Source organism: Bubalus bubalis, chromosome 18 (genome assembly GCF_019923935.1).
Source record: "Bubalus bubalis isolate 160015118507 breed Murrah chromosome 18, NDDB_SH_1, whole genome shotgun sequence".
NCBI classification, from domain to species: domain Eukaryota; kingdom Metazoa; phylum Chordata; class Mammalia; order Artiodactyla; family Bovidae; genus Bubalus; species Bubalus bubalis.
The window spans coordinates 54,060,777-54,086,547 of NC_059174.1; the positions used below are offsets into that span (position 1 = coordinate 54,060,777).

General features: G+C 52.4%; 1 protein-coding gene across 1 annotated transcript in view; it reads left to right on the top strand.

Moving 5' to 3' along the window:
• BICRA (BRD4 interacting chromatin remodeling complex associated protein) overlaps positions 1-25,771 on the top strand; it is a gene marked incomplete at its 3' end in the record, with an annotated part of 73,487 nt that overhangs the window by 33,722 nt on the left and 13,994 nt on the right. Inside the window, 6 exon segments of the mRNA XM_044930795.2 lie at positions 5,397-5,501; positions 17,153-17,253; positions 19,116-19,161; positions 19,259-19,301; positions 21,429-21,494; positions 23,402-25,372. Of these exon segments, the coding sequence (XP_044786730.2) occupies positions 19,121-19,161; positions 19,259-19,301; positions 21,429-21,494; positions 23,402-25,372 (2,121 nt within the window).

Below are 25,771 nucleotides of genomic sequence, written 5' to 3' on the forward strand. Positions count from 1 at the left end.
TCCAAGGTACATACAGTCAACTTGACTTATAGATTGATGCTGACCTTGATTGCCTGGCCAGGCCACAACAACTTTTGAGTCTACACTCTTGGCAGTAAAAATGGTAAGCGTGTGCCTTATGCATATCTGTTTACATGCGTCCATTCATTTTAGGGCTCGTAACCCTCTGATGTGGGCGCTGCTTTTAATCTCATTTTACAGGGAAAGAAACTGTAGGGAAGGAAAACAGGGAGGTTGAAGTAACTTGCCTGAGGTCACAGGTCAGTTAAGTGGCAGCAGTGGCATTTGAACCCAGAGGGTCTGGTTCCAAAGTCCAGGCTCTTAGGCGTCGTCTGCTTATCATAAGACAGGTAAGGAAGATTTTTTAAAAATCAAACATGTTAAATAATGTTATATTTATCAGTAGTCATCATTAATGATAAAAACTGAAGTCTGAAAACAATAAAACCTAAAGTCTGTATTTTGAATAATGTTCTTGATAATAAAGTTTCAGTCAACTTTTTGTCAGTTCTGCTAAAAACATCACTGATTTTATTATTACGGGGCTTCCCTGGTGGCTCAGATGTTGAAGAATCTGCCTGCAATGCAGGAGATTTGGGTTCAATCCCTGGGTTGGGAAGATTTCTCTGGAGAAGGGAGTGGCAACCTACTCCAGTATTCTTGCCTGGAGAATTCCATGGACAGAGGAGTCTGGCAGGCTACATACAGTTCATGTGGTCGCAAAGAGTCAGATACAACTGAGTCACACACACACACACACATACACACACAGAAAGAGCTTACAGTGGGAACAGAACTGTCTACTTACTGCTTACATTAATTTTCTTTTCCTTTTTTGAGTTAATATTCACATGTCATGAAGTTAGCAATTTGGGGAAGAAAAGATAAATTAGGAGTTTGGGATTAACATATATACACTACTATATATAAAAGATTAACAACAAGGACCTCCTGTACAGCACAGGGAACAATAGTCAATATTTTGAAATAACCTATAAGGGAAGAAAAATATGTAAATATAAAAAACTGAATCACTTTGCTGTACACCTGAAACTAACAAGATTGTAAATCAGCTGCTGCTGCTGCTGCTAAGTCGCTTCAGCCGTGCCTGAGTCTGTGCAACCCCATGGACTGCAGCCTACCAGGCTTTTCCGTCCATGGGATTCTCCAGGCAAGAGTACTGGAGTGGGTTGCCATTTCCTTTTCCAATGCATGAAAGTGGAAAGTGAAAGTCAAGTCGCTCAGTTGTGTCCGACTCTTAGCGACCCCATGGACTGCAGCCTACCAGGCTCCTCCATCCATGGGATTTTCTGGGCAACAGTCCTGGAGTGGGGTGCCATTGCCTTCTCCCATAGATCAGCTATATGTCAATTAAAAAAAATTTTTTTTAACTATACAAGTCAGTGGCTTTTAGTTACACTAGTAATGTTAAACAGTCTTTGTCTCTATCTAGTTTCTGCCTACCCATCTATCTAGGATAATTTCCCTTGCCCAAAAGGAAGCCCTACGCCCGTTAAGCAATTTATCCTCATTTCTCATCCCCGAAGCTCCTCAGTTCAGTTCAGTTCAGTTGCTCAGTTGTGTCTGACTCTTTGCGACCCCATGGACTGCAGCACGCCAGGCCTCCCTGTCTGTCACCAACTCCTGGAGTTTACTCAAACTCATGTCCGTTGCGTCAGCGATACCATGCAACCTTCTCATCCTCTGTTGTCCCCTTCTCCTCCCACCTTCAATCTTTCCCAGCATCAGGGTCTTTTTCAGTGAGTCGGTTCTTTGCATCAGGTGGCTAAAGTATTGGAGTTTCAGCTTCAGCATCAGTCTTTCCAGTGAATATTCAGGACTCATTTCCTTTAGGATGGACTGGTTGGAATTTGCTTTCTGTTTTTATGGGTTTACCTGGACATTTCATATCAATGGAATCATACGATATGTGACCTGCTGTGTCCACAGATTATTATTTTCAATCTCCTGGTTTCTTTGTAAGTACTTTTTTATGCCTTCTGTCTCTTTGTGAGGATAGTTTTGTTAAAGGTTGGCAGTGTGATATATGTCAGCTTACTGAAGGATGTGTCGTCCAGGAGAGGGACATCACAATCTCTGCTTTGGGCACCTTGTGCTCTTCCAAGGCGTCTTGCTATCTGGACTGTCCCTCACATCCTATGCAGTGTCAATCCGTGTATTGATTACCTGTCCAGCTGAATACGTTTTATCTCTGAGATTAGGAAATAAATTGAAATTGACATTCTACCGATGAAATAGAACGGAGCCCAGGTCGAGAGCCAGACCACGTATGGACCTCTGGTGTGAGACCAGAGTAGCCACTGGTCTCATTGATGGGAAAGGAGAGACTTAATAAGCTAAGCTGGGGACCAAAAGCTCATTTGGAAAGAGACGAAATGGGGTGGGTCCATTTGGAGAAAGAAATGGCAACCCACTCCAGTATTCTTGCCTGGAGAATCCCACGGACAGAGGAGCCTGGTGGGCTACTGTCCACAGGGTTGCAGAGAGTTGGATACCAGCAACTGAGCACCCTAACTCACACCATATACCCCCAGGTGGTTTAAGGATTCAGAGTCAGATCTAAACTGTGAATCTCAGTTTAGCCTTTGGGGAAAGGCCAGACTCTGAAACAAGATACACAGAGAGCTGCTGGGTGAGGAGGATTTGGAGGTCTTGCTTGTCTCAGCTATTCCTCTCTGTCTAGACACTGAGCAGCCCCGCCTGCTTTTGCCCCAGGTGGGAGGTCAATCCCTCTGCTAATAAGATAATTAATAGCTTGGGGACCATCAGAATACCTTAAGGAGAAATGGCCTTAACTGGAAGGTGCTAGGTCAACCAAGAGTGCTGATACAAGAGGGCGTGTGAGGGCTTCTCGTCCTGCCTGGCTGCCCACTTTCAGCTGCTCTACCCTCCCGTCCGTCTCAGATAACAGCAGGCCCTTGACTCTGCTCGTCCCCGTACCTCCTAGCCAGTCCGTCTGCAGACCCTGTTGCCTTGCCGTCATTTCACAATCCAAGCACTTCTTACCTCCTCCCCTGTCACCATTCTCTTCCCTGGTGGCTCAGTGGTAAAGAATCTGCTGCAATGCAGGAGGCCCTGGGTTCAATCCCTGGGTCGGGAAGATCCCCTGGAGAAGGGCATGGCAACGCACTCCAGTATTCTTGCCTGGAGAATTCCATGGACAGAGGAGCCTGGCGGGCTACAGTCCATGGGGTTGCAGAGAGTCAGACAGGTCTGAGAGACTGATAGTTTAACCTGTCACCATTCTCTCCTCTCTGGGCTCCCTACTCCCATCATCCCCTCTTGCAATCCACTCTCCACTCTGCAACCAGAAGGATCCAGTGAAAGCCCAAGTCTAGTCACCTCCCTGGACTCATGCAAAAGAAAAACCCAAGGCCTCCATGGCTTGTCCTCATCACCTGTCTGACCCCACCTCCTTGACGTCGCTTCAGCTCCTTGCGGTTGCTTAAGCATCCCCAGCACGTTTCTGCCACAGGACCTTTGCATCTGCTCTGCCTTCTGCTCAGAACGCCCTTCCCCATTTGCCTAACTCAATCCTTCTGCGCATCAGCTCAGACTCCCTTCCTCGTGTGAACACCCTGACCACTAAAAATGCACCCCAGCCACCCCCACCCCCTCCCCACATCACCTTTCTCCTGCATCCTGTTTTTCTCCATTCAGCACAGTGTCTGTTTTGTGGTCTGGCTCCTGCCCTAGACCACGCCAGGAGAGCAGGGATGTCTGCTGTCCCTGCTGCTGTCTCCCCAGCACCGCTTTGTTAGGGGTAGCAGAGCATCCTGAGAAGGGGAAACCACGTGACCTTCAGGGCATGCATCTTATTGGCCCTGGAGTGGGGAGCTGAGTTGAGAAAGGACTCTAGAAGAAGCAGGAGACTGAGGCTGGTTCAGCCTTCCAGCTGGTGAGCACAGACAGGGCTAGAGGGACTATGCTGCCTATGAGTGGGCTTCCCAGGTGGTGCTCATGGTAAGGAACCTGCCTGCCAATGCAGGAGACATAAGAGATGCGGGTTTGATCCCTGGGTCGGGAAGATCTCCTGGAAGAGGGCGTGGCAGCCCACTCCAGTATTCTTGCCTAGGAAATCCCATGGACAGAGGAGCCTGCTGGGCTACAGTCCATAGGGTCGGAAAAGAGTCGGACACAACTTAGCAACTAAACCACAACAGAGGGAGGTACAGACATTTGTTAAGAAACAGGATGGAGCGTGGCATCTTGAAGCCAGGATTGTAAACTCATGACTGGCTCAGGATCTGCCCACCCAGCTCCCCGCCCTTCCTGGCATGGGCCTCTGGCTCACACTTCTCAGGACTCTCCCGTATTTCTGCCTCAGTCATCATGTGGGAGAAATCAGGCCATGATTAGGAAGGCTCCCTCCAAGTTCAGGGAGAAGAGAGTTTCTGCTGGGGAAAGGAAGGGAGGTCATGCCAGCATATGGCCAGATTCCCAGCGTTTTCACGGGCACTGGAAATGGGGCAGGGCCATGTCCTGGAAGGCAGCCCAAGGCTTCCACAGAATCTGGATTCAAATCCCAGCGCTTGCTGTTACCACTGGATAGCTTTTAGTTTGTGTGCGTTCAGCTGCAAGTAACAGTTGATCTGATGAGCGATGGTGGGAATATTCCTCTCATTTTTTTTTTTAACCCATTTTTAATTTATTTTGATTCCCTGGTGGCTCAGACAGTAAAGCATCTGTCCGCAATGCCAAAGACCCGGGTTCGATCCCCGGGTCGGGAAGATCCCCTGGAGAAGGAAATGGCAACCCACTCCAGTACTCTTGCCTAGAAAAAAATGGTTTATTTTTTTAACCCATTTTTAATTTATTTTTATAACATTCTTTTTATTTAACTGCCGCCGGGTCTTAGTCGAGGCACGTGGGATCTTGGTTGCATCATGCAGGACTTTTCATCGGGACTCTCGAGCAGTGGCTCTCGAGTTTCTGTAGTTGTGTGTGGGCTTAGTTGCTCTGCAGTGTTTGGGATCTTAGTTCCCTGACCAGGGATGGAACCCACGTCCCAGTGCGAGGCAGATTTTTAACCACTCGACCATCAGGGAAGTCCCTAACCCAGTTTTTAATATTTGCCTTTTTGAATGATTAGGACATTGGCTGAAAAACCAAATAATATTTCTGAAAAATTTGCAGCGGAGTGTCTCCATCCCATTTGTCCCCATCTCCAGGTCCCCCATCCTCGTTTTTACTAGAGGATCAGGCCCATGAGGGACATCTCCGGGTAAAGAGTAAATGTGTTATAATCTTGATAATTATTTCCCTAGATGGTCAATTCTTGTTTCCTCGTGCTGTTTTTGCAAATTCATCTACCTGCTGCAATTTCTTTGTAAGCCCCAAATCAGCACTCATAATGCTTTCCTGATCGTTTGCAGACACGTGCAGAGCAGATGAAAGTCTTGAGTTGTCCCCGTGTGCCTTTTCCCAGCTGAGATAGACCGTGGCGACACAGTCTTCTTGTTTCAGCTCTTCCGTCGCAGGCAAGTGGCTTTTTCTTGGCCTGTTTAGTGCCACGTTTTTCACATTTGGGGGCTCTTCGTTGGTGATTCATTTCATTGAAATGCCCCAAGCATCGCGCTGAAGTGTTGGCTTGTGGTCCTCAGCTCCAGAAGTCTGTGATGTGTCTCAGATGAGCTTCGTTCAGGTGCGAGTTACAGGGCCGCAGGTTATGAGTTCAATGCGAATGAATCAGCAGTATATATTAGATCAGGTGTCTTTAAACAGAAACACTCGTAAAAACAAGGTTATGTATTGATCAGTCGATGAAAATGTTGGGACCAGAGGCTCATAAGAACCTGTATTTCTCTCCGGAGCAATAGTTCCTTGTTCTCGAATTCAGTGTTTGTGGCAACTCTGTAGAACGTAACTATGACAAATAACAAGAATTGATTGTGTAGGCTTTATTATTTTAACACACTAGTTGTGCTTCACTGGGATACAAATTAGATATAATAAAATGTACAAATCTTACCTGCACTGCTTGATGAATTTTGGCAAATATTACCTCGGAAACCATAACCCAGATCTAGCTATAGACCATCTGCGTCATCCCAGATTTCCTTGTGGATCTTCCTGGTCAGTACTTAGCCCGATCCCCTTCATCCCACCCCCTTGAGGCAACTACACCCTGATCTTTTTCCTGTCAGTTTCACTAGAATTAGACTTAAAGAGGATCACACAGTGGGTCGTCTTTTGTGCTTGGCTTCCTTTGCTTCGCATGGTGGATTTGAGATTCATCTATGACCTTGTCTGTATCAGTAGTTTATTCTCTTTCATTAATAAGCTATATTCCATTGCGTGGTTATAACACAGTTTGTTTATCCAGCTACCAGTCAACAGGCATCTGTGCTGTTTCCAATTTGGGGCTTTTGTTAATAAGGCTGCTAGGAAAATTTTTGTACAAATGTTTTTGTAGACATACTTTTTACATCCACTTAGTCAATGCCTTGGACTGGAATTGCTGGGTTATAGACTAAGTGTTTGTTTAACCTTAGTTAATCAATGCTTTTAATTCTCTTCTGGAGCAAGACATCTAGTGGAAGGCCTTTCCAGGGATATTTGGCAGCCCAGTACTGCCTGGCCACTGGGTCTGTCTCTGATTTGCTTGACCTTTGCCCCTCAGGAGTGCAAAATGGCTGCGCTAGCACCGGCCATTATCACCATGCTTCACATCATCCTTTCAAGCAGGAAGGAGTAGGGGCAGGAGTAGGAGTAGGAATAGTAGCCTTCCTAATATAAGGCTTTTTTTAAATCCAAATGTAAAACTCTTTCCCATGTCCATACTTAGCTGCAAATGAGGCTGTGAAAGGAAGTTTCTGGCAAAGGGACAAAAGACCTGCACTCATTGTGAGTCATTCTCTTGGGAAGGTACATTGCTGAATGGAAGCAAGTTCAAGTTCTGTTTACCAAGCTGTGAGACTGAGACTGGCTGTTGCATCCTCCTGAGCCTCGGAGAGGACCCCGTGAGGCCACTTTGTCAGGGGCCTGGACACTGGCCCGAAACTGGTGGCTTGTGTTCTGGGGCAAGAGCCTCAGAAGGAGAACTAAAGACACCCAAGCTTCTAGAGCAGTGGTTCTCCTGGGACCAGCAGCATCAGCATCAGGTGGGAGCTTGTTAGAAATGCAGATTTTCAGTCCCCTGCCCCAGACCTTCAGGTTCTGAAATCCATTTTTTAAAAAATAATTTTACTTATTCATTTGGCCATGCTGGGTCTTCACCGCTGCGTGGGTTTCCTCTAGTTGCGGAGAGCAGGGGCTGCTCTCTAGCTGTGGTGCACCGGCTTCTCACTGTGGCGGCGTCTCTCGTTGCAGAACTCAGCCTTAATCGCTCCGAGACACGTGGGGCCTTCCCGGATCAGGGATCGAACCTGCGTCTCCTGCATTGTCAGGCGGATTCTTTACCACTGAGCCACCAGGGAAGCCCCTCTGAAATGCATTCTTTATTTTAAAAGCCTTCCAGGTGGTTCTGGTGCCTGCCCACGTTTAGGAACAAGTGGTCTAAAGCACGTGTGGATGCTGTAGGGGCTTTTGTTTCCCCTTCACTTCTCTTAGCTCCATTTTGTCCTGAACTTGAAGCCTTCTCTTGTTGCCTGATGCCCTGGGTGACCCTGTGCCCTGTCAAGGTAATAACTGCTTGTGTTCCCTTCACAACCGCCCCCTGCCCCATTGCCCGTTCCATTCCTTCTGAGTTTCCTCTTGTTTTTTACACACTAGTATTAAGAGAAAAAAAAAAAAGGCAAAAACCTTTTCAGATGCCTGATTTTCTTGGCAGGCCTGCAGCTATATAGCTGCATTCAGAACAGTGGTGAATAGCAAAAGGAAAAAGAAAGAATGTACAAAACACTTCTAGTGTGTAACTACCTGTGTAAACGAGGCTTTTAGGAGCTAGACACCAGTCACTTTATGAGCAATCCAAGTTTTATAGGGCACGCTTTTATGTTGTTAAACTCATTCAGTGATTTGAGAACTCTAAAGGTCACTGAAAATAAAGCTGGTGTCGACTTTAATTGCTCTCCAAATAGCTTTCTTTCTCTCCCCCCAAAAGGGTGGGAGTAGGTGAGGAATTAACATTTCCCCTCCCTGTTTTTCTTTTCTGGCTTTGAAATTGACACGGCATGCCGGTGGCTACATATCTGGGGCCCAGTTTACTCTTACTAGGTCTTTGCACGGAATTGCAAAAGGTCTCTTCTGGGAGGGCACAATCCCTAAGAGTCTCCCTTGAGTGAATTAGGATAAGTGAGTCTTTTCTCCAAGTGTGGATGTAGCTCTCCTCTGAGTCTCGCTGCTGTGAGCAGATTTCTGCTGGATTTCAGGCCCCACTTGTACCCATGCCGGATTCCTTTGTGCAGTGAACAGCCTGCGCAACTGTACGTGGTGGTTGGTGCATATATATCCTGTGCCTAGCACAGATGACAAGCATCTATCTTACAACAAGTTAGAATAACAGAAATTTATTCTCACAGTTCTGGAGGGCAGATGTTCAAAATCAAGGTATTGGCATGCTCTCTCTGAAGGCGCTGGGGAAGAATCCTTTGTCTTTTCCTGTTTCTGGTGGCTCTGGGTGGTCTGGGGCTTGAGGCTGCATCACTCTAATCTCTACATTCTCTTTTTGTATCTTCTGTCTGTTAAAAGGTCATTGGTCGGGAATTCCCTGATGAGTCAGTAATTAGGACTCTGTGCTTCCACATCAGGGGCCACAGGTTCAGTCCCTGGTCAGGGAACTAAGATCCTGAATGCTGCGTGATGTGGCCAAAAATAGTCTTTGGTTGTTGGATTCAGGGCTCATAGATAATTTAGGATGATCTCATCTTGAGATCCTTCACTGAGTTACAGAGCCTTTTCTTCCCAAATCAAGAAGGCCGCCTTCACAGATTTGGGGTCGTGGACGTATCTTTTTAGAGGGCCCACCATGCAGTGCACTACAGATGCCTTAGAAATGCATCCTAAGGAATTCTCTGGCGGTTCAGTGGTTAGGACTCTTGCACTCTTGCTGCTGAGGGCCTGGGTTCCATCCCAGGTCGGGGAACTAAAACATCTTACAAGCCGTGTGGCATGGTCAGGAAAAAAAAAAAAAAAGCATCCTAAGAACATGACTTCTCGGCATCGTGGTATGTTGAGTCCACCGTGGGATGCCCGTCGGGGAATCACCCAGTCTGTGTATGTGGCCCAGGTGTGGGGAAAGTGCTATGATTTCTGTGTAGCGTTTCAGGAAAGTGTCCGGGAAGAGCACCCGAGTGGGTGCCTGGAGGAAGGTGGGGGGCCTATGAAGACATTGCAGGAAGTACACCCATGGCAGGGTGGACAGGGGATAGCCAGCCAGGCAGCCACCACTGTGTAGTTCCCATGATCTCGGGATCCTGTCAGCCTGGATTCGAATCCCAGCTCTGCCATCCTGCTACCTGGGCGATCCTTGGGCAAGTTACCTAGTCCTTTTCGCAGCCTCAGTTTCCTCAGCTGTGAAATGGGTACGAGAACACTGGCACCTGCCATGTTGGATTGTTGTTGAGGCTGCAGTGAGGTGAGATGAAGCACTGAGAACAGCACCTGGACTGCGGTGAACCCTGGGCAAACCTTGGTCATGGTGACGAAGAGGACGACAGAGCAGGAAGTGGTGGTGACCGAGGGCAGAGGGCACAGACTTGCACCACCTCAAACGCCTGAACTGCCAGACTCCAGCCAGCTGAGCAAGTTTCCTTAGCGGTGAGATGGGGGCTGGCATGCGTGAGCAGAGGCCAGTGAGACCCTAGCCAGTAGTAGGAGGCAGGTTGGCATCTTTACCTGTGGCCTTGCCTCTGTGAAGGTATATCTCTGTCCACAGCTGTATCTCAGCACCCAGCCCGGACCAGGAATACAGGAGGTGCTGAGTGACACTTGCCCATCAGCGGGTGAATGGCTGGATGCAGCAGTGGTGATATTTAAAATTCATGACAAGCAGCGTGGATACCAGTCAGGCAGTGTCCAGCATGGTGCCAAGGGAGGGACCTGCAGGCTCCCTGCTGTGCTGGGCCATGGGGGTATCTCAGGTGGTTCTGAGCAGCCAGGTGAGGTTCTGGGGGTTGGGGCAGCATTTAGTTACCAAGCAGTAAGGAAGTGCTTGAATATTTTAAAAACAGAGCAGCCAGTTGTTACCCTGCATGTTAAAGCAGGCTGGTTGGATGGACAGATGGAAAGAGAGACAATGAGACTTAGATCTGGGCAGGAATAGTGGTCTTTTAAAGGAGGAGATAGAGCGGAGAGATTTGGGAGGCGGAATGGATAAGACTTGGGTGAGTCAGAGGTATGAGGTCATGGCTGTTCCTTTATCTCTAGAGAGGGCTGTATCAGTTAGCTGCTGCCATGTAACAAACAACCCCCAATCTTTAGAGGTTGTTAGTGCTGTTTAACAAATTATCCCAAAGCTTAAGGGAAAAATTGTATTGTGCCCATGAGTTTTATGCGCCAGGAATTTGACATAGTGAGTCTCTGCTCCAAGACGTCTAAGTTCTTAGCTGAGACGACCTAAAGGCTAGGGGCTGAAGGCTTATTCACACACATGCTTAGCACCTGGGCTGGGATGACTGGAAAATATGACTGTCAACCAGAACACCTACTTGTGGTCTCTCTGTGCGCCTAGCTTAGGCCTCCCCATAGCATGGCCTCCCCAAAGCGGCCAGAATTCCATTAAGGTGGCTTAGGGCGTCTAGGGTAAATGTCCTGATGGACACAGCAGAAACTGAATTGGCTTTAAGAAGTCACATAGTGGCGCTTCTGTTTCACTGTCCTGGTTGAAGTAGTCACAAACTTTGCTTAATTCAAGGGGACTAACACTGTGGAAGATCATGGGGGATTGGAGACATTACTGCAGCCATCTTTGAAAAGCACGATATGCCACAGTAGGTCAAAACAAAACCGTGATCCTAATGGTTGGAAGTTGGCCTGGGCACCTCATTACTTCTCTCTTACTTCGCTGTGGTCAGCTGTAGGTCAGCTAGGTGGTTCTGCTTCGACAGCTTGGCTGCCTGTGAACTGGAATGATGGCGGTGATGGCATTTGTCTCTTGTCCTCCAGAAGGCAAACCTGGACTTCTTTACATGTCAGCTGGGCAAAGAATAGGCTCAGAAACACACACTGTCACTTCCGCTACATCCTGTTGGCCAAGGGCAAGTCAAAAGGCCAACCCAAGTTCAAGGATTGGTTAATAGACTCCCATCTCTTGATAGGAGGCCCTGGCAAGACCAGGAGGAGAAAAGTTTCTGGCTGCTTTTGCAGTCGAGCACAGTAGTCTTTTTTTTCAGATCTCCTTATCATCAGCCCTCTGCCATTTTGCTGGGCCTCTCTTCTCAGTGGATTCAGAGTACAGTTTGACTCATGGAAGGCTGCGAGAGTCTTTGTGATGGGTTGCAAAGATACCTAGAAGTACTAACTCATTTGTGTCAGATTGTGTTTGCAAACAATGGAATCTTAATAGTGGCTTAAGCTGTAAAGATTAAGACGTCTAGAGGCAGGCAAGCCTTGAGGAGTTTTTAAAAACCTAGTCTTTTTCTCTCATCAGTTATTCTCTATAGGTAGGCTTATCAGCCTCAGGTTTATTGCCTCATGGCAGCAAAATGGCTGCCACAGCTCCAGTCTTCTCAACTATATTCAAAATGAGAAATGACTTTCTCCCTAGAGAAGCTCTATCTTTATATTCTGGAAGAAAAACTTTCTCAAATTCTGTCTTCCCCGAAAGACTCATTGAGCAGAACCCAATTCTATACACTTTGCTTTTTACTTATTTGCAAAACTGTGACTACTTTGGCTGCAAGGAAGCCTTGGAAAGTGAATGTCTGATAAAGGGATAGCAGCTGTTTTGGCCACAACCTACAGTAGGAAATATGTACACACACACATACACACACACACACACACACACATAACTGAAACCAGTGTCCATGGAAACCCTGTGTGATGCCTTTTAATGTTTTCTATTCTATCCCAAGCCATTTGATCCTATACTCTTTAACTTAAAAGCAATCCCTGGTCACAACCTGCTATTTGGATTTCACAACCCTCAAAGGCGTGACCCGTAGTTTGAAAAGGACTGACTCAGAACAGCCTTTGTTTACATCTTGGAGTTGGCAAGTGTTACCCCGAGATCGGGCTTCCGTGAGCAAGACAAGGAGGGCTGGGGAAATGGTGTTTGGAAAAGCAACAGCTAGACTTTGCCATATCCTCTTCTCTGCCTATCACTTCCCATCAGCAAATGATAGGGTTCCGCTGACTTTCTTTTTTATGACTTGCAAATAACCTGAGGGTTAGTAGCATTCCTATCAGGAAATTAAAATAAGCCTGTTTATGGAGCTTCACGGGGACTTTGAATTCTGTGTCCTTCTCAGCACCCTGGCTTCAGCACAACTCCTGATGACAACGCAAAACTCTGAAGGCATTCCAAGTGCCGGAGGAATTCACACGATTTTCTGGAAGGACACTTTGTCATTGTTGCGTCATGGCTGTTCTCTTGAGCTGGTTGTGGTTTTGCAGGCCTGGCTTCTCATGCTTTTTATAGCCCGATGCTGGAGAATGAAGTTCTTTGGAATCACAGGGCCTGGGTTCAGAGACTGGTCCCATGGTGTGATTTGGGGCAAGTGTCCTGGCCCCTGTGAGCCTCAGTTTCCTGTGCTGTGAAATGGGAAACATTCCTCCTGTCTCCCTGGATTCTGGGAGGAGTTGCTGTGGAGTTGGCACAGGGCCTGATACTGAGGAAGCACTGGGGTAGGCGAGTGCTCTTCTAAGATGTATCAGTCAGCTTCGACTGAATGATGTGCAGTAACAAGTGAGCCCCAGATCTCAGTGGCTGACAGCAGCAAATGCTCCTCTCTTGCTCATGTGTCCAAGCTTCGAGGGTTGGCTGTGGCCCTATCCATGTGTCCACATCATGCTGGGACTTGAGTGGAACCATACAATGGCTTTTCAAGCTTCTGCTCTGCAGGGGCAGAAGACGTCCTCTCGTGCGGATATTTTGGGTTTGCAGCTTTGCATGCTGATTGTGTGTCCCCTGCCCCAGTCTCCCGATCATTTTTTTTTTTTTTCAAAAGCTTTTTGAGTATGTATGTGACATTGGGCATCCAGTGTCATCCCTGGTTGAGAACCACTAAGCATCATCTTCCCCAAGGTCAAGGGCTGGAGGATCTCATTGCTCATTACAGGATCCTCAGTTCTCCCCGACACAGAACGGACAATGAATAAACGCCCTTTTCGCCAGGCTGCTCTTTAAACGAATGAGTGGGTTTGTTTTAACCCTCCCTGCAAATTCATTCATTCATCCCGCAAATAATTTAGTGAGCTCCTTCCATGTGCTGTGTCCTGTGTGGACTCTGAGCGTTCCACAAGGAACAAAACAGACAAAAATCCCTGTAGTTGGAGGGTTGACATTTTCGCAGGGGAGACTGACAGTGAACAGTCAGAGACTCGCACGATTTTTGATGCTCAAGTATTTTCAAAGTAAACATTTTTCATTGTGGACAATTGCAAATGTGCACAAAGCAGAGAGGACAGTAAAACTTGAACCGCATCAACCAATGCTTTACCAATCTTCGGTTTTCCACCACTCTGACAGACCAGCCCTGTCCAAGGGGGCTTCCTGCCACCACAGGAATGTTCTAGATCTGTGCTGTTCCACGTGGTAGCCACTAGCCACGTGTGGCTGTTGAGCCCACGAAATGTGGCGGGGGTGACCGCGAACTCGGTGTTTTAATTTCCTTTACACTTTTAATGTGAATCTGTTTTATTGAAAACTTTCATATTCCTGGTTGTCCCCTCTTTTTCCCATCCTTTTATTGTGGTTAAAACACACATAACAAAACTGACCATCGCAGCCATACCTAAGTGTACAGATCAGCGACCTTAAGTGCGTGTGCATGGTGGTGCAACCATCACCCCCACCCTTCTCTCAAACTTGCTGTATCTTGCAGAACTGAAACGGGATACCCACTAAACAAGAATTCCTCGTTTCTCTCCACCCCACCCCCCAACCCCTGGCAAACTGCATTCTACTTCCTGTCTCTCCATCATGAGTGGAATAAGATGGTACCCTTGTCTTTTTGTCACTGGCTGACGTCACTCGGCACAGTCATCCATGCCGTCCCTTCAGCCTTTCCTCCCTGAATAATAATTCTGTTGTAAACAGATAACCGCGATTGGCTTATCCATTCATCTGTTGACGGACACCTGGGTTGTTGTACCTCTTGGCTCTTGCAAATCATGAACAGGGCTGCGTAAATATGCCCTTCCAGACCCCACTTTCAATTCTTTTGTGTTATATATATCCAGAAGTGGGCTTGCTGGGTCATATGCTAATTCTATTTTTAATTTTTTGAGGAACCACCAACGTGTTTTCCACAGCAGCTGCATCATTTTACATTCCCACCAACAGGGCGCAAGGGTTCCAGTTTCTCCAGGTCCTCAGCGACACTTGTTAATTTTTGAATTTTTGCTGCTGCTGCTAAGTCACGTTAGTCTTGTCCGACTCTGTGTGACCCCATAGACGGCAGCCTATCAGGCTCCTCCGTCCCTGGGATTCTCCAGGCAAGAATACTGGAGTGGGTTGCCATTTAATAGGAGTGAGGCAGCATCTGTGGTTTCGATGCTGCTGCTGCTGCTAAGTCGCTTCAGTTGTATCCGACTCTGTGCGACCCCATAGACGGCAGCCCACCAGGCTCCGCCGTCCCTGGGATTCTCTAGGCAAGATCACTGGAGTGGGTTGCCATTTCCTTCTCCAGTGCAGGAAAGTGAAAAGTGAAAGTGAAGTCGCTCAGTCGTGTCTGACCCTCAGTGACCCCACAGACTGCAGCCCACCAGCTCCTCCGTCCATGGGGTTTTCCAGGCAAGAGTACTGGAGTGGGGTGCCATCGCCTTTTCCGGTGGTTTCGATAGCATTGCCCTAATGTTTGGTGGTGGCGATCATCTTTTCGTGTGCTTATGGCCATTTGTATGTCGTCTTGGGACAAATACCTACTCCAGTCCTTTGCCATAATTTCATTTCAGCAGCTTGAACTTAAATGTATGTAGCCACGCGTGGCTAAGTGGGTACTGTTTTGAACCGCATCGGACAATATGCCTCTGAACTCACACAGCTGGGTTATTCTGAACTTAAGTCACAGTTGTTTTATCATGTCACCTCTACGTATTTTAGGATGTATTTCTGAAAGGTAAACACTCTAAATGAAACAAAAGAATATGATGCCATTGTTACACACCTAGAATCCATTCCTTCTTTCCTTTCCTTCCTTCCTTCGCTGGGTCTTCATTGCTGCCAGGGGGCTACTCTAGTTGCGGTGTGTGGGCTTCTCATTGTGGAGCACGGGCTCTAGAGAAGGCTGCAGTACTGAGTTGCAGCTTGCAGTCTCTAGAGCCCAGGCTCAGTAGTCGCAGGGGTGTGCTGGGTTTTCCTGGATCGGGGATCGAACCCACGTCTCCTGCACTGGCCAGCGGGTTCTTTACCACTGAGCCACCAGGGAAGCCCTGAGCTATAAATGTTTAAACCCGCATATAACTGACGCCCCATCGCAGTGAGGATCTGTCCTCTGCCCGGAAAGCCCCCCTCACCCATTGAGCAGCCGTCACCATCAAAATGAAAACGCAGGGATGACAGATTCTCACAGCCTGGCGCCTCCTGCTGGACATTCACCCGCAGGTCCCACTTGGAGGGCTCCGTTCGGGAAACACCCGCCTCCTGGCTCTCCTTCTGGTCCAAGGTTTACAGAACCTGGGCCACACCCGAAGCTCGGGGCAGGGAGGAGGTGGGTGGGGACCCACGTGGAGCTGGCGGCTCTCACGAAGCCACTACGGGCGCTTGGGATCACTTCCGGGCCAGGGCAGTGCCCCTGCAGCCTAGATGGGCCAGGACTCCATGTTCCAGGGTCCTGTGACAGAGGCTTTCTAGACCTTTCCGGGGGTCTGGGACTCGCCATCAAAAGGAGCAGCAGCTCCCGTCCCTCCTCTCTCTCCCATCCGCTCGCCCTTATCGCGTCTTTGGATCTGAACTATCCCAGGCATTCACAAAATGCTAACAAAGGCTTGACACCCAGCTTTGTCTTATCTTGACACTGTGGCCATGTTTGCTTCACATTTTGAAGAGAAACACCACGATGAGAGGGCTGTCTGTGGGACTGTGGTTAAGGGCGGGGACTCTGCAGTCAGCCTGCCTTGGCTCAGATCCCAGCCTGGCCGCTGACCACTGGAGGCACGTGGGGGTGGCGTATGCCATTCGGAGTCTCGCCATCCTCATCTGCAGAATGGGGCTAAGCAGAGCACCCGCCTCGTAGGGAGTCCAAGATGGTGACACAGGCGAAACACGCAGAGCACTTAAATCATCCCCGTCATCACGTCAGGTCAACCCTCGGTGTTCGTGAATTCCGTATTTGTGAATCCACCCACCCACTGACATCAATAAGCCCCCAGATCAGTATGGGGCTTTCCCAGTCACGTGCAGAGTTGTGAAGTGTTTGAGTCTCAGAGCACATCCCCCCAGCGGAGGTGGAACACTGTGACCCTCTGCCTTCTCAGTTCAGCTGTCAACAAGCATCCTCCTTAGGGCCCTGTTGTTTTGCACTTCTGTGCTTTTGGTGAGTGGTTTTGCTGTTAAACACGGCCCCTCCGGCACAGAGGTGCAAGGCCCCCCAGTGCGCGTAAGGGCAGGAAGGCTGCAGTGAGCTCTGTGGAGAAAGCACGTGCGGAGGTGAGCAGTTACACCTGAGTTACAGCGCTGTTGGCCACAAGCCCAGTGTGAGCGACTCACCGATTTATATTCAACAAGGCGTCTTTAAACAGAAACACACATAACCAAGGCGGTGTGTTGTTGGGTTGATGAGAATGGGGCCAGAGGCTGGCAGGAAGCCTACCCTGTATTTCCTCAGGGCCGATGGCTCAGAAGTACCGGTGGAGTATGCCGTACGGTGTTGCGTGGTGTTGCGTGCTATTGCGTGATGTGTGCATATGTACATACGCAGTGCAGGTAGACACACGGCAGTGTTGCCTGCACTTACCACGTGTGTGATCATGTGCAACGTTTCCTCTGGTTGTACTCTTGGGTTTGACCTCTCCTCTCTCTGGCTACATCTTTCTCCTTTTCACTGACGGTCCCACTCACAGCCTCTCTCTCCCTCTCTCTCCACAGCTGGCCCCCGAAAGGACACTCCCCAAGTCCCCAGCTGGGGGCCCCGCGTAGACCTGGAGTGGACACCCCCTCCTTCCCTTCATGATTCGTTTGTAGCGCAGGTAACCAGCCAAGCGTCAGCTCATTCCCGGAGGGCCCACCTCCTCCATCCACCTGCCTGGAAGGGACGGTCCTCCTTGACTTAGCCGCAACCTTCAGCACCCCCCATTCCAACCTGGGGCCCCGGGGTCATTTGGGCCAGCCCCCTGCCTCCTCACCATCTACAGGCAAGGCAGGATCTCCCTCCCACATCCCCCTCTTCTCCACGTGCTCTGCAGATCTTGCCAGGTTGCTCCCCAGCCAGGCCTTGCCCACTGTGGGCTGGTTGGGAAGGGCAGGGGCTCGTAGCCCGCGGAGCTGGTGACTTGGGAAGAAGGAAGCGTGGGTGGGGGCGGGGATGTGAAGCCAGAGAGGGTATGTTGTCACCAACGCCCGGGGCAGCCAGAGTCTTGGAAGGGAAAGGCCTCTCTGGGGTCGGTGCCCAGGGCTAGCTCTGGAGGGGAGGGCGATTGGCGTGTGAGGCCCTGAAGATGGGCGTTTCTGTTCTAGACTGGCCTTGTAACCTGGGGCCCGTGAAGTGTGTACATGTGTGCATATGTGTGTGCACACGTGTAACATTTCTGGCCCACATGCGTGTTTCTGGCCAGAGGGTCTTTTTGCTTTCATCAGAACCTCCAAAGCACAGTTCAGAGAAGACCCTGAACTAGCGATGCGGGATTCCTCCTGCGGCTATGTCACAGAGCCGTTGAGGTTACTGGGGGTTGGGGTGGCGATTGGGAAGTTTAGAGGATACTGTCGGAGTGACCCAGCTGAGGGCACAAGTGAGATTTTGTGTGTTTTGAGGTAGCGGAAGGGGTAGATCCTCCTCAGTGAGTTCAGGACCACTCCTGCTCTCCCTACCAAAAAAAAAAAAAAAAAGAAAGTAAGAAGTCCATGGCTCTGGGCTGGGGTTGTGTGTGATTTCTCGTTGGGAGGGAAGGATGTGTGGGCAGATGGAAGGATGGATCAGTTGGATGTGTTTGGAAGACAGGAGAGATGGACCATGAGGCGGAAGTTTGGCAAGATGGGTGCTTGGAAGCCTGGTGGGATGTTTGGAGCAGTGGGAGGTTGGGTGAGGGGTGGGGGTGGGCGGATGGGCAGACACAGAGAACTTGTTTTCTCGCTATAGAATGGGACACACAGCACCCTTCCCCATGGGGATTAACATTAGTAAAACGCATGGGATAGTGCCTGGCGGGCACGCGATAAGCACGGGCCAGATGTTAGCCGTCCTCATCCTCATCACTCTGACGGGCTCGGCTCAGCTCCGGCGGCTGCCCTGATGCCAAGCGCCTACCCTCCGGGTCCTTCTCCCTCTCTTTCCCTCCGTGAGAACCGCGCTGCATGTGTCTTCCACGGGGGCCCAGAACCTGGGCCCCTTCTTGCCTTCCCCCCAACCTGGTCACGTGTAGGACAAACCCCCCCACGCCCCCTCTGGGCCAGCCCTGCCCTCAGGAGGCAGAGCACAGGCTCCAGGGGCCAGACCTCTGCTAGCCGGGAGACGGAGAGCCACGGCCTCTGCCCTTGCATTAACTCCTCTGCGAAGCTGGGGGGCGGCAAGACCCACCTCGAGGGATTCCCTGGGGATTAATCGCGTTAGCGTGTGTGAAGCACTTAGCACGGGGCCCGCACGTGATCAGGGCTCACTTAGTCAGGACTGACGTCATCGTCATTGTCACCGGATGCTGGGGGACAGAGGGAGGAGGAAAAGGCAGCCTTGTCTCTCTGGTCAGAGCCGCTGGTGGGGAGGGCCCTGCCTTGCACCCCCCACCCGTGCCCACAGACTCCAGGGGTCTGGGCCCCCAGGGAATGGTCCTTGCGGGGAGGGTCCTGGCCCGCTGCCGCTGTCTAACCTGTCGCCCTCTTCCCGCCCCACCCTGTCCAGTGGCGATGGATGATGAGGATGGGAGATGCTTACTAGACGTGATTTGGTGAGTAGTGGGCTTCCCATCCCCACCTCCCCTCTCACTCTCCCTCCCCTCCCCTGTCCCTCATCTCCTCAAGTGTCTCTCCCCTTCTCTCTTTCAGTGACCCTCAGGCCCTCAACGACTTCTTACATGGATCCGAGAAGGTGAGTGCTGGGCAGGGCGAGGCGTCCCCCAGGGCAGCAGGGTGCTGTGAGTCAAGCCCCCCACCACCACCACACTGAGTAGACATCTGCCTTCCAGGAGCCAGGCCCCAAGCTCACGGCGAAGAGGGAAAGAGACGGCAAATCCCTGCCCTCACGCCATACACATTTCCTGGGTAAACAAGCAACCAGTGACTAATAAAGGCAGTGGTGGAAAGCACCACGCCGGGCAGCAGAAGAAATAGCAACATCACTTTTGCACCACAAAAGAGGATCCGAAGAAAATGAATGGGAGGCGGGGGGCGAGGGCAGGGGCTCCTTTCGCTGCAGTGGGCAGAAGGTGAACATTGAGGGTGAACCTGAAGGACCAAAGGGAGGTGCCCACTGTGCACTGACCAGGGGGAGAGCGGGTGGGAAGGCGGCAAAGTCTGACCCGTTCTAGGAACAGAAAGGAGGCCAGTGGGGCCAGGAAGAAAGGTAGACTAATAGGAGGGGGGACTGGGGTGGACAAAAATCCCCAGGTCATGCAGAGCCTAGAGGAGCTTGACTGGGGAGCTTGGACTTTATTCTGAATGTGACAGGCAGCTCCAACAGGTTATTAAGCAGCCACATGGCATATTCTGTTTGCACTCCAGAGAGGGGAACAAAGCAGGGAAGAGGGGACGCCTGTTGAGCCACAAGGGGTTGTATCAGTTACCTACGGCTGCATAACAAGTTATCCCAACACATTGTGGCTTCTAATGACTTCTAATAACATTTGTTAGAGCTCTCAGTTTCTGGGGATTGGGAATGGGCGAGCAGTCTAGCTGGGGGTCTATCTTGGAGTCTCCCCTGAGTAGCATTCAGGATGTTGGTTGGATCCGTTGTCATCTGAGGGCTTGCCTGGGGCTGGGGGGGCCTGCTTCCACAGTGAGGGACTCACTCCTGTGGCTGTTGGCTGGAGGCCTCGGCTCCTCTCCAAGTGGGCCTCTCCAGAGGATTGCTTGAGCATCCTCATGACGTGGCAGCTGGTTTGCCCAAGCAAGTGACCCAAGGGAGAGAGCTAGGAGGAAGCTGAGTGCCTCTTATGACCTAGTCTCCGAAGTCACACTGCATTCACTGGAAGCGAGTCACCATGCCCACCCACACTCAGGGAGGGAAAAGAGCTCCACTCCTCAAGGGCATGTATCAAATAATTTGTGGAGCAGGGGCAAGTGCGATGGGAGGATGGCGGCCTGGGCCCCAAGGCAGGTGGTGCAGGAGGTGGCAGGTGCTGACTTTGGGGTTGGCCTGGAAGGCAGTGTCACTTGGCTTGAGGGTGGATTAGATGGTGAAGTAGTGTCCAGACTGCCTCCTGGACTTGACCTGAGCAACCAAATGGGTTGTGCCATTCCCTGAGACTGGGAGTTTGGGGCAGATCCCAGAAGTCTGAGGGCAGCTGTTGGATATATTGAATTGCCCAAAAAAAGTTGGTTTGGGTGTTTCTGTAAAATGTGATGATAAAACCCAAATGAACTTTTTGGCCTACCCCATACCGGTCTAGGGTTCTAAAAGAGGATCAGCTAGAAACTGGGGAACTCGGCTGTGGACAGACAGTGGGCGCTTAAGGCCTGTTCTCGGCATTGATGATAACTCCTGGAATGAGACCAGTCGCTGCCCTCCCAGACATGGGAGCAGCTCACACATCCGGTGCCCGGGGAGCACGGCTGTGCAGAGGAAGGGCTGATTTCATAGGAAGGGACAGACGGGCACCTGTGGGGAGGAGGAGGCATGCGTCTGGAGGAGGAGGCACGTGTGACAGGCCCTGCAGGGTGTGTTACCAAAGAGGCAGAGGGTAAAGGGGTGCTGCTTGGGTGAAGGTGCAGAGGCAGGATTCTAGAGAGTTCCAGGCAGGCATGTTGGGGAGCCTCGGATGCGGTGCTGGGGGCTCCTTAGGATTTAAACTTGCAGCCAAGCCCCTTTCTTTGGGGCCTCTTTTCTGGAGGTTGAGTTTCCCGTACCCCTCGAGCCTCCCCCACCCCCTGCACCCCCCCCCAACCTCGTCTTTGTCTTTGTGCCCATGTAACCTGAAATTGGTTTTTGTTCTAGCGTGTGGGCCGGCCCACTGCCCAGCTGACCATTGACCTTGGGTGGGGGCGGGTCTTGTTGCAGCTCGACAGTGATGACCTCCTGGATAATCCTGGGGAGGCCCAAAGTGCCTTCTATGAAGGTCCTGGGGTAAGTGGCTGCGGGGGCTCGGGGAGGGCGGTGGGCAGAACGCCCATGGAGCAGCCAGTGGGGGAGGGTTGGAGGGCGTCTCACATTCCCTGAGGCACTTTGCTCTGGGGGTGGGAGGCTGGGGCGTGGTCACTGAGAGCAGAGTGGGGTGCAGGTGAGGCCAAGGCTGCCAGATACCTCCCCTACCCCCAGGCTGTGCCTCAGAGAAGGAGGTGCGGTTCCGGGGTTCCTGGCCTTAGGGATCAGCTGCTAGAGCGCTGGCATGGAGGCTGAGGCTGGCTCCTGAGGAATGGGGATGGGGGTGTCTTGGGGGTCCTGTCCTGGCTCAGCGGTGGCTAGAAGGTGACCTGGGGAAGAGGATCCACTGATACAGACCTCCGTCTCCGCCTGGAAAATAAGAGCAGGGATGATGAGCAAAGCCCAAAGCAGGGAATGCAGTGGGCCTTCTACATTATTGAGCACCTCCTGCGTGCCAGGCCCGTCCCTCCTCTTCCCCTTCTGTGGCCTCTCCCTTCCCCTCTTCTCTCCCTACCCTGCCCCCTCCTTGTTCCTCCTCCCTCCCCCTCCTTCGTCTTCGTAACTGTCATTTACAGAACACTTATCATATGCTAGACCCTTTACGGTAATTTTCATTTAATCCTCACAACCACCATAATAACACATTCCAAATAATTGATCCGGCGTAATATACATGCCTAAATCCAGAACCCAGCAAATAATAGTACTTTCGTGTTATTACACTTATAGATCGGTTAGAGTATGCGCTATTCTTATCCATGCCGCCCTGTCTTAATTTAACTTGTAAGGAGCCCATCAGGTTCTTAGCACCTCACGTGCATGATGTCAGTAAATGTCATAACCGTCCTAGGAGGCAGGTTTGGTTATAGCCATTTAGCAGTTAGGAGCTCAGAACCCCCTGGTCTTTGGTTGGGGGCTGAGCCAGAGCCTTGTCTCACCAGGCAATGTCCCCTGCCTGGCAGCGGGATGACCCCCTCCCAGTCTAGGGGGCAGGGAGGGAGCAGTGCCCACCTCCCTGGGCTGTTACTGACAGCAGCGACCTAGACAGTAACAGTAATGCCAGCAGCAGTGATGATGGTGTTTCTCGGGTGCCAGGTACTGCTCTGAGCGTCCACGTGGAATGAACTCAGAATCTTTTTAACAACAGTTTTGACCCATTATCAGTGGGTATGCCATGCTGCTAGCATACTCATTACTTAACGGAATATTTGCTCGAAAATGCATACATGTATTGATTGTACATTCGTGACCTGGATCACCATCCAGAAAGCACTTAAGAAACCTCAAACTCACAGTGCGCTTGGCACTGGGTAAGGCTGCTGCTGCTCCTGCACTTAACAGAACCATGATCTTTGATCCAAAACCTTTGGGGCCAGGCTTGTGGGATTCAGGGTTTTTCAGATGCTGGAAAGGCAATGCTGACTACATGTGTGCTGCATGTAACGTAACACACTCACTTTTCTGTGGTCACATTGAAGGCGAGTCCTGTTACATGGCTGAAGAACGCCTTTCTCTCTGAGCATCAGTTGCATTCCAGTCAGGGCTTTCCAGCCTAAAGTTCTCAAAACATTCGTGGTTTTCAGAGCCTTTGGGGTTTTGGAATTGCAGATAAGCATCATGGGCCTGTATGGCTGTTTAGAAAATGGTTTTTGTTACATTCTGCTGATGTGCACAGATGGGGGGAAAAACAGGCCGGATTAAACCAGCCCTGGGGTGCCCAGCTCAGCCCTGGCGAAGCTGGGATTTGAACCCGGGTCCAGCCACTTCTTGTAGAAGGTTCTTTCTCTCCCTGCTGCCCTGACATCAGGTACCCTTGGCTTCAGCCGTGTTCTGGGCCCAGCCCCTTGCTAACCTGGGCTCTCTCCTCCCCTACCTTCCCCGGCCTCCAGCTCCACGTGCAAGAAGCCTCTGGCAACCACTTGAACCCAGAGCCTAGCCAGCCGGCCCCCAGCGTGGACCTCGACTTCTTGGAAGATGACATCCTGGACTCGCCCGCGGCCGGGGGTGGCGGCGGGGGCGCGGGGGGCGCCGACCAGCCCTGCGACATTCTCCAGCAGAGCCTCCAGGAGGCCAACATCACCGAGCAGACACTCGAGGCTGAGGCCGAGCTGGACCTGGGTCCCTTCCAGCTGCCCACCCTGCAGCCCGCGGACGGTGGGGCTGGCCCGGCGGGGGCCGGAGGGGCTGCTGCCGTGGCCACGGGACCCCAGGCGCTCTTCTCAGGGGGCGCCGACCTGCTGGGGCTGCAGGCCCCGCCCACCGTGCTGACCCACCAGGCCCTGGTGCCGCCCCAGGATGTGGTCAGCAAAGCCTTGAGCGTCCAGCCCTTCCTGCAGCCTGTGGGCCTGGGCAACGTGACTCTGCAGCCCATCCCGGGCCTTCAGGGCCTGCCAAATGGCAGCCCCGGGGGTGCCGCAGCAGCCACGCTCGGCCTGGCCCCCATCCAGGTGGTGGGCCAGCCCGTCATGGCACTCAACCCACCCACCTCCCAGCTCCTGGCCAAGCAGGTGCCCGTCAGCGGCTACCTGGCCTCAGCAGCCGGCCCTTCGGAGCCAGTGACCCTGGCATCGGCTGGTGTCTCACCCCAGGGGGCCGGCCTGGTCCTCCAGAAGAACCTCCCCGCCGCCGTGGCCACCACGCTCAATGGGAACTCAGTGTTCGGAGGGGCGGGAGCCGCCCCGGCGGCGGCCAGCGGGGCGCCCTCAGGACAGCCGCTGGCGGTGGCTCCCGGCCTGGGCACGTCGCCGCTGGTTCAAGCGCCCAACGTCATTCTGCACCGCACGCCCACGCCCATCCAGCCCAAGCCTGCCGGCGTGCTGCCCCCCAAGCTCTACCAGCTGACTCCCAAGCCGTTCGCCCCCGCGGGCGCCACGCTCACCATCCAGGGCGAGGCCGGGGGCCTCCCGCAGCCACCCAAGGCTCCCCAGAACCTGACTTTCATGGCGGCGGGCAAGGCCGGCCAGAACGTGGTGCTGTCGGGCTTCCCGGCGCCCGCCCTGCAGGCCAACGTCTTCAAGCCGCCTCCGGCCACCACCACGGGGGCAGCCCCCCCACAGCCCCCTGGGACCCTGAGCAAGCCCATGAGCGTGCATCTCCTGAACCAAGGCAGCAGCATCGTCATCCCCGCCCAGCACATGCTTCCGGGCCAGAACCAGTTCCTGCTGCCTGGCACGTCGGCGGTCCAGCTCCCCCAGCCACTCTCAGCCCTGCCAGCCAACGTGGGCGGGCAGATCCTGGCAGCCGCGGCCCCCCACGCGGGCGGACAGCTCATCGCCAACCCCATCCTCACCAACCAGAACCTGGCGGGCCCGCTGAGCCTGGGCCCCGTGCTGGCCCCCCACTCGGGGGCCCACAGCGCTGCCCACATTCTCTCGGCCGCCCCCATCCAGGTGGGCCAGCCGGCACTCTTCCAGATGCCTGTGTCGCTGGCCACCGGCAGCCTGCCCACACAGAGCCAGCCGGCCGCCGCCGGGCCGGCCGCCACCACTGTCCTCCAGGGGGTCACCCTGCCCCCCAGTGCCGTGGCCATGCTCAACACCCCCGATGGTCTGGTGCAACCCGGCACCCCCGCCGCTGGTGGGGAGGCTACGCCTGTCCTCACGGTGCAGACAGCGCCCCAGGCGCCCCCCACGGTCAGCACCCCACTGCCTCTGGGTCTCCAGCAGCCGCAGCAGCAACAGCAGCCGCCGCCGCCACCACAGGCCCCCACCCCACAGGCTGCCGCCCCAGCTCAGGCCACCACCCCACAGCCCAGCCCCGGCCTGGCGTCCAGCCCGGAGAAGATTGTCCTGGGGCAGCCACCCTCTGCTGCCCCCACGGCCGTCCTCACTCAGGACTCCCTGCAGATGTTTCTGCCCCAGGTAACCAAGGCCGCCAGGGCAGGGGAAGGGGCCTATGTGGAGAGGGGGCCCAGAGCTGGAACCGGATGCGGTTGAAGCAGCAAGTGGGTGGGCGGTGCCCAGGGGCCAGGAAGGGTGCCCAGAGCTGCCACCCCTGCCCCAGGTCACCGAGGAGGTGGTCCCGGGGCGACAGGGCCCAGCTGACTGACACCAGGACAGACAGACAAGGGGAGGGACAGAGAGACAGGCGGCCCTCTTGCTGGAGGGTTGGAGAAGGGTCCAAGAGAGAGAGTGGGCGAGACACAGACAGACAGACAGACGGGGCGGGAGAGATGGATGCTGGGGTGGAGCCGGAAGATGACTCATGGAACCAAGGGGACTGAGCTACCCCAGGTCAAGCCCCCTGGACCCTGGGGCTCC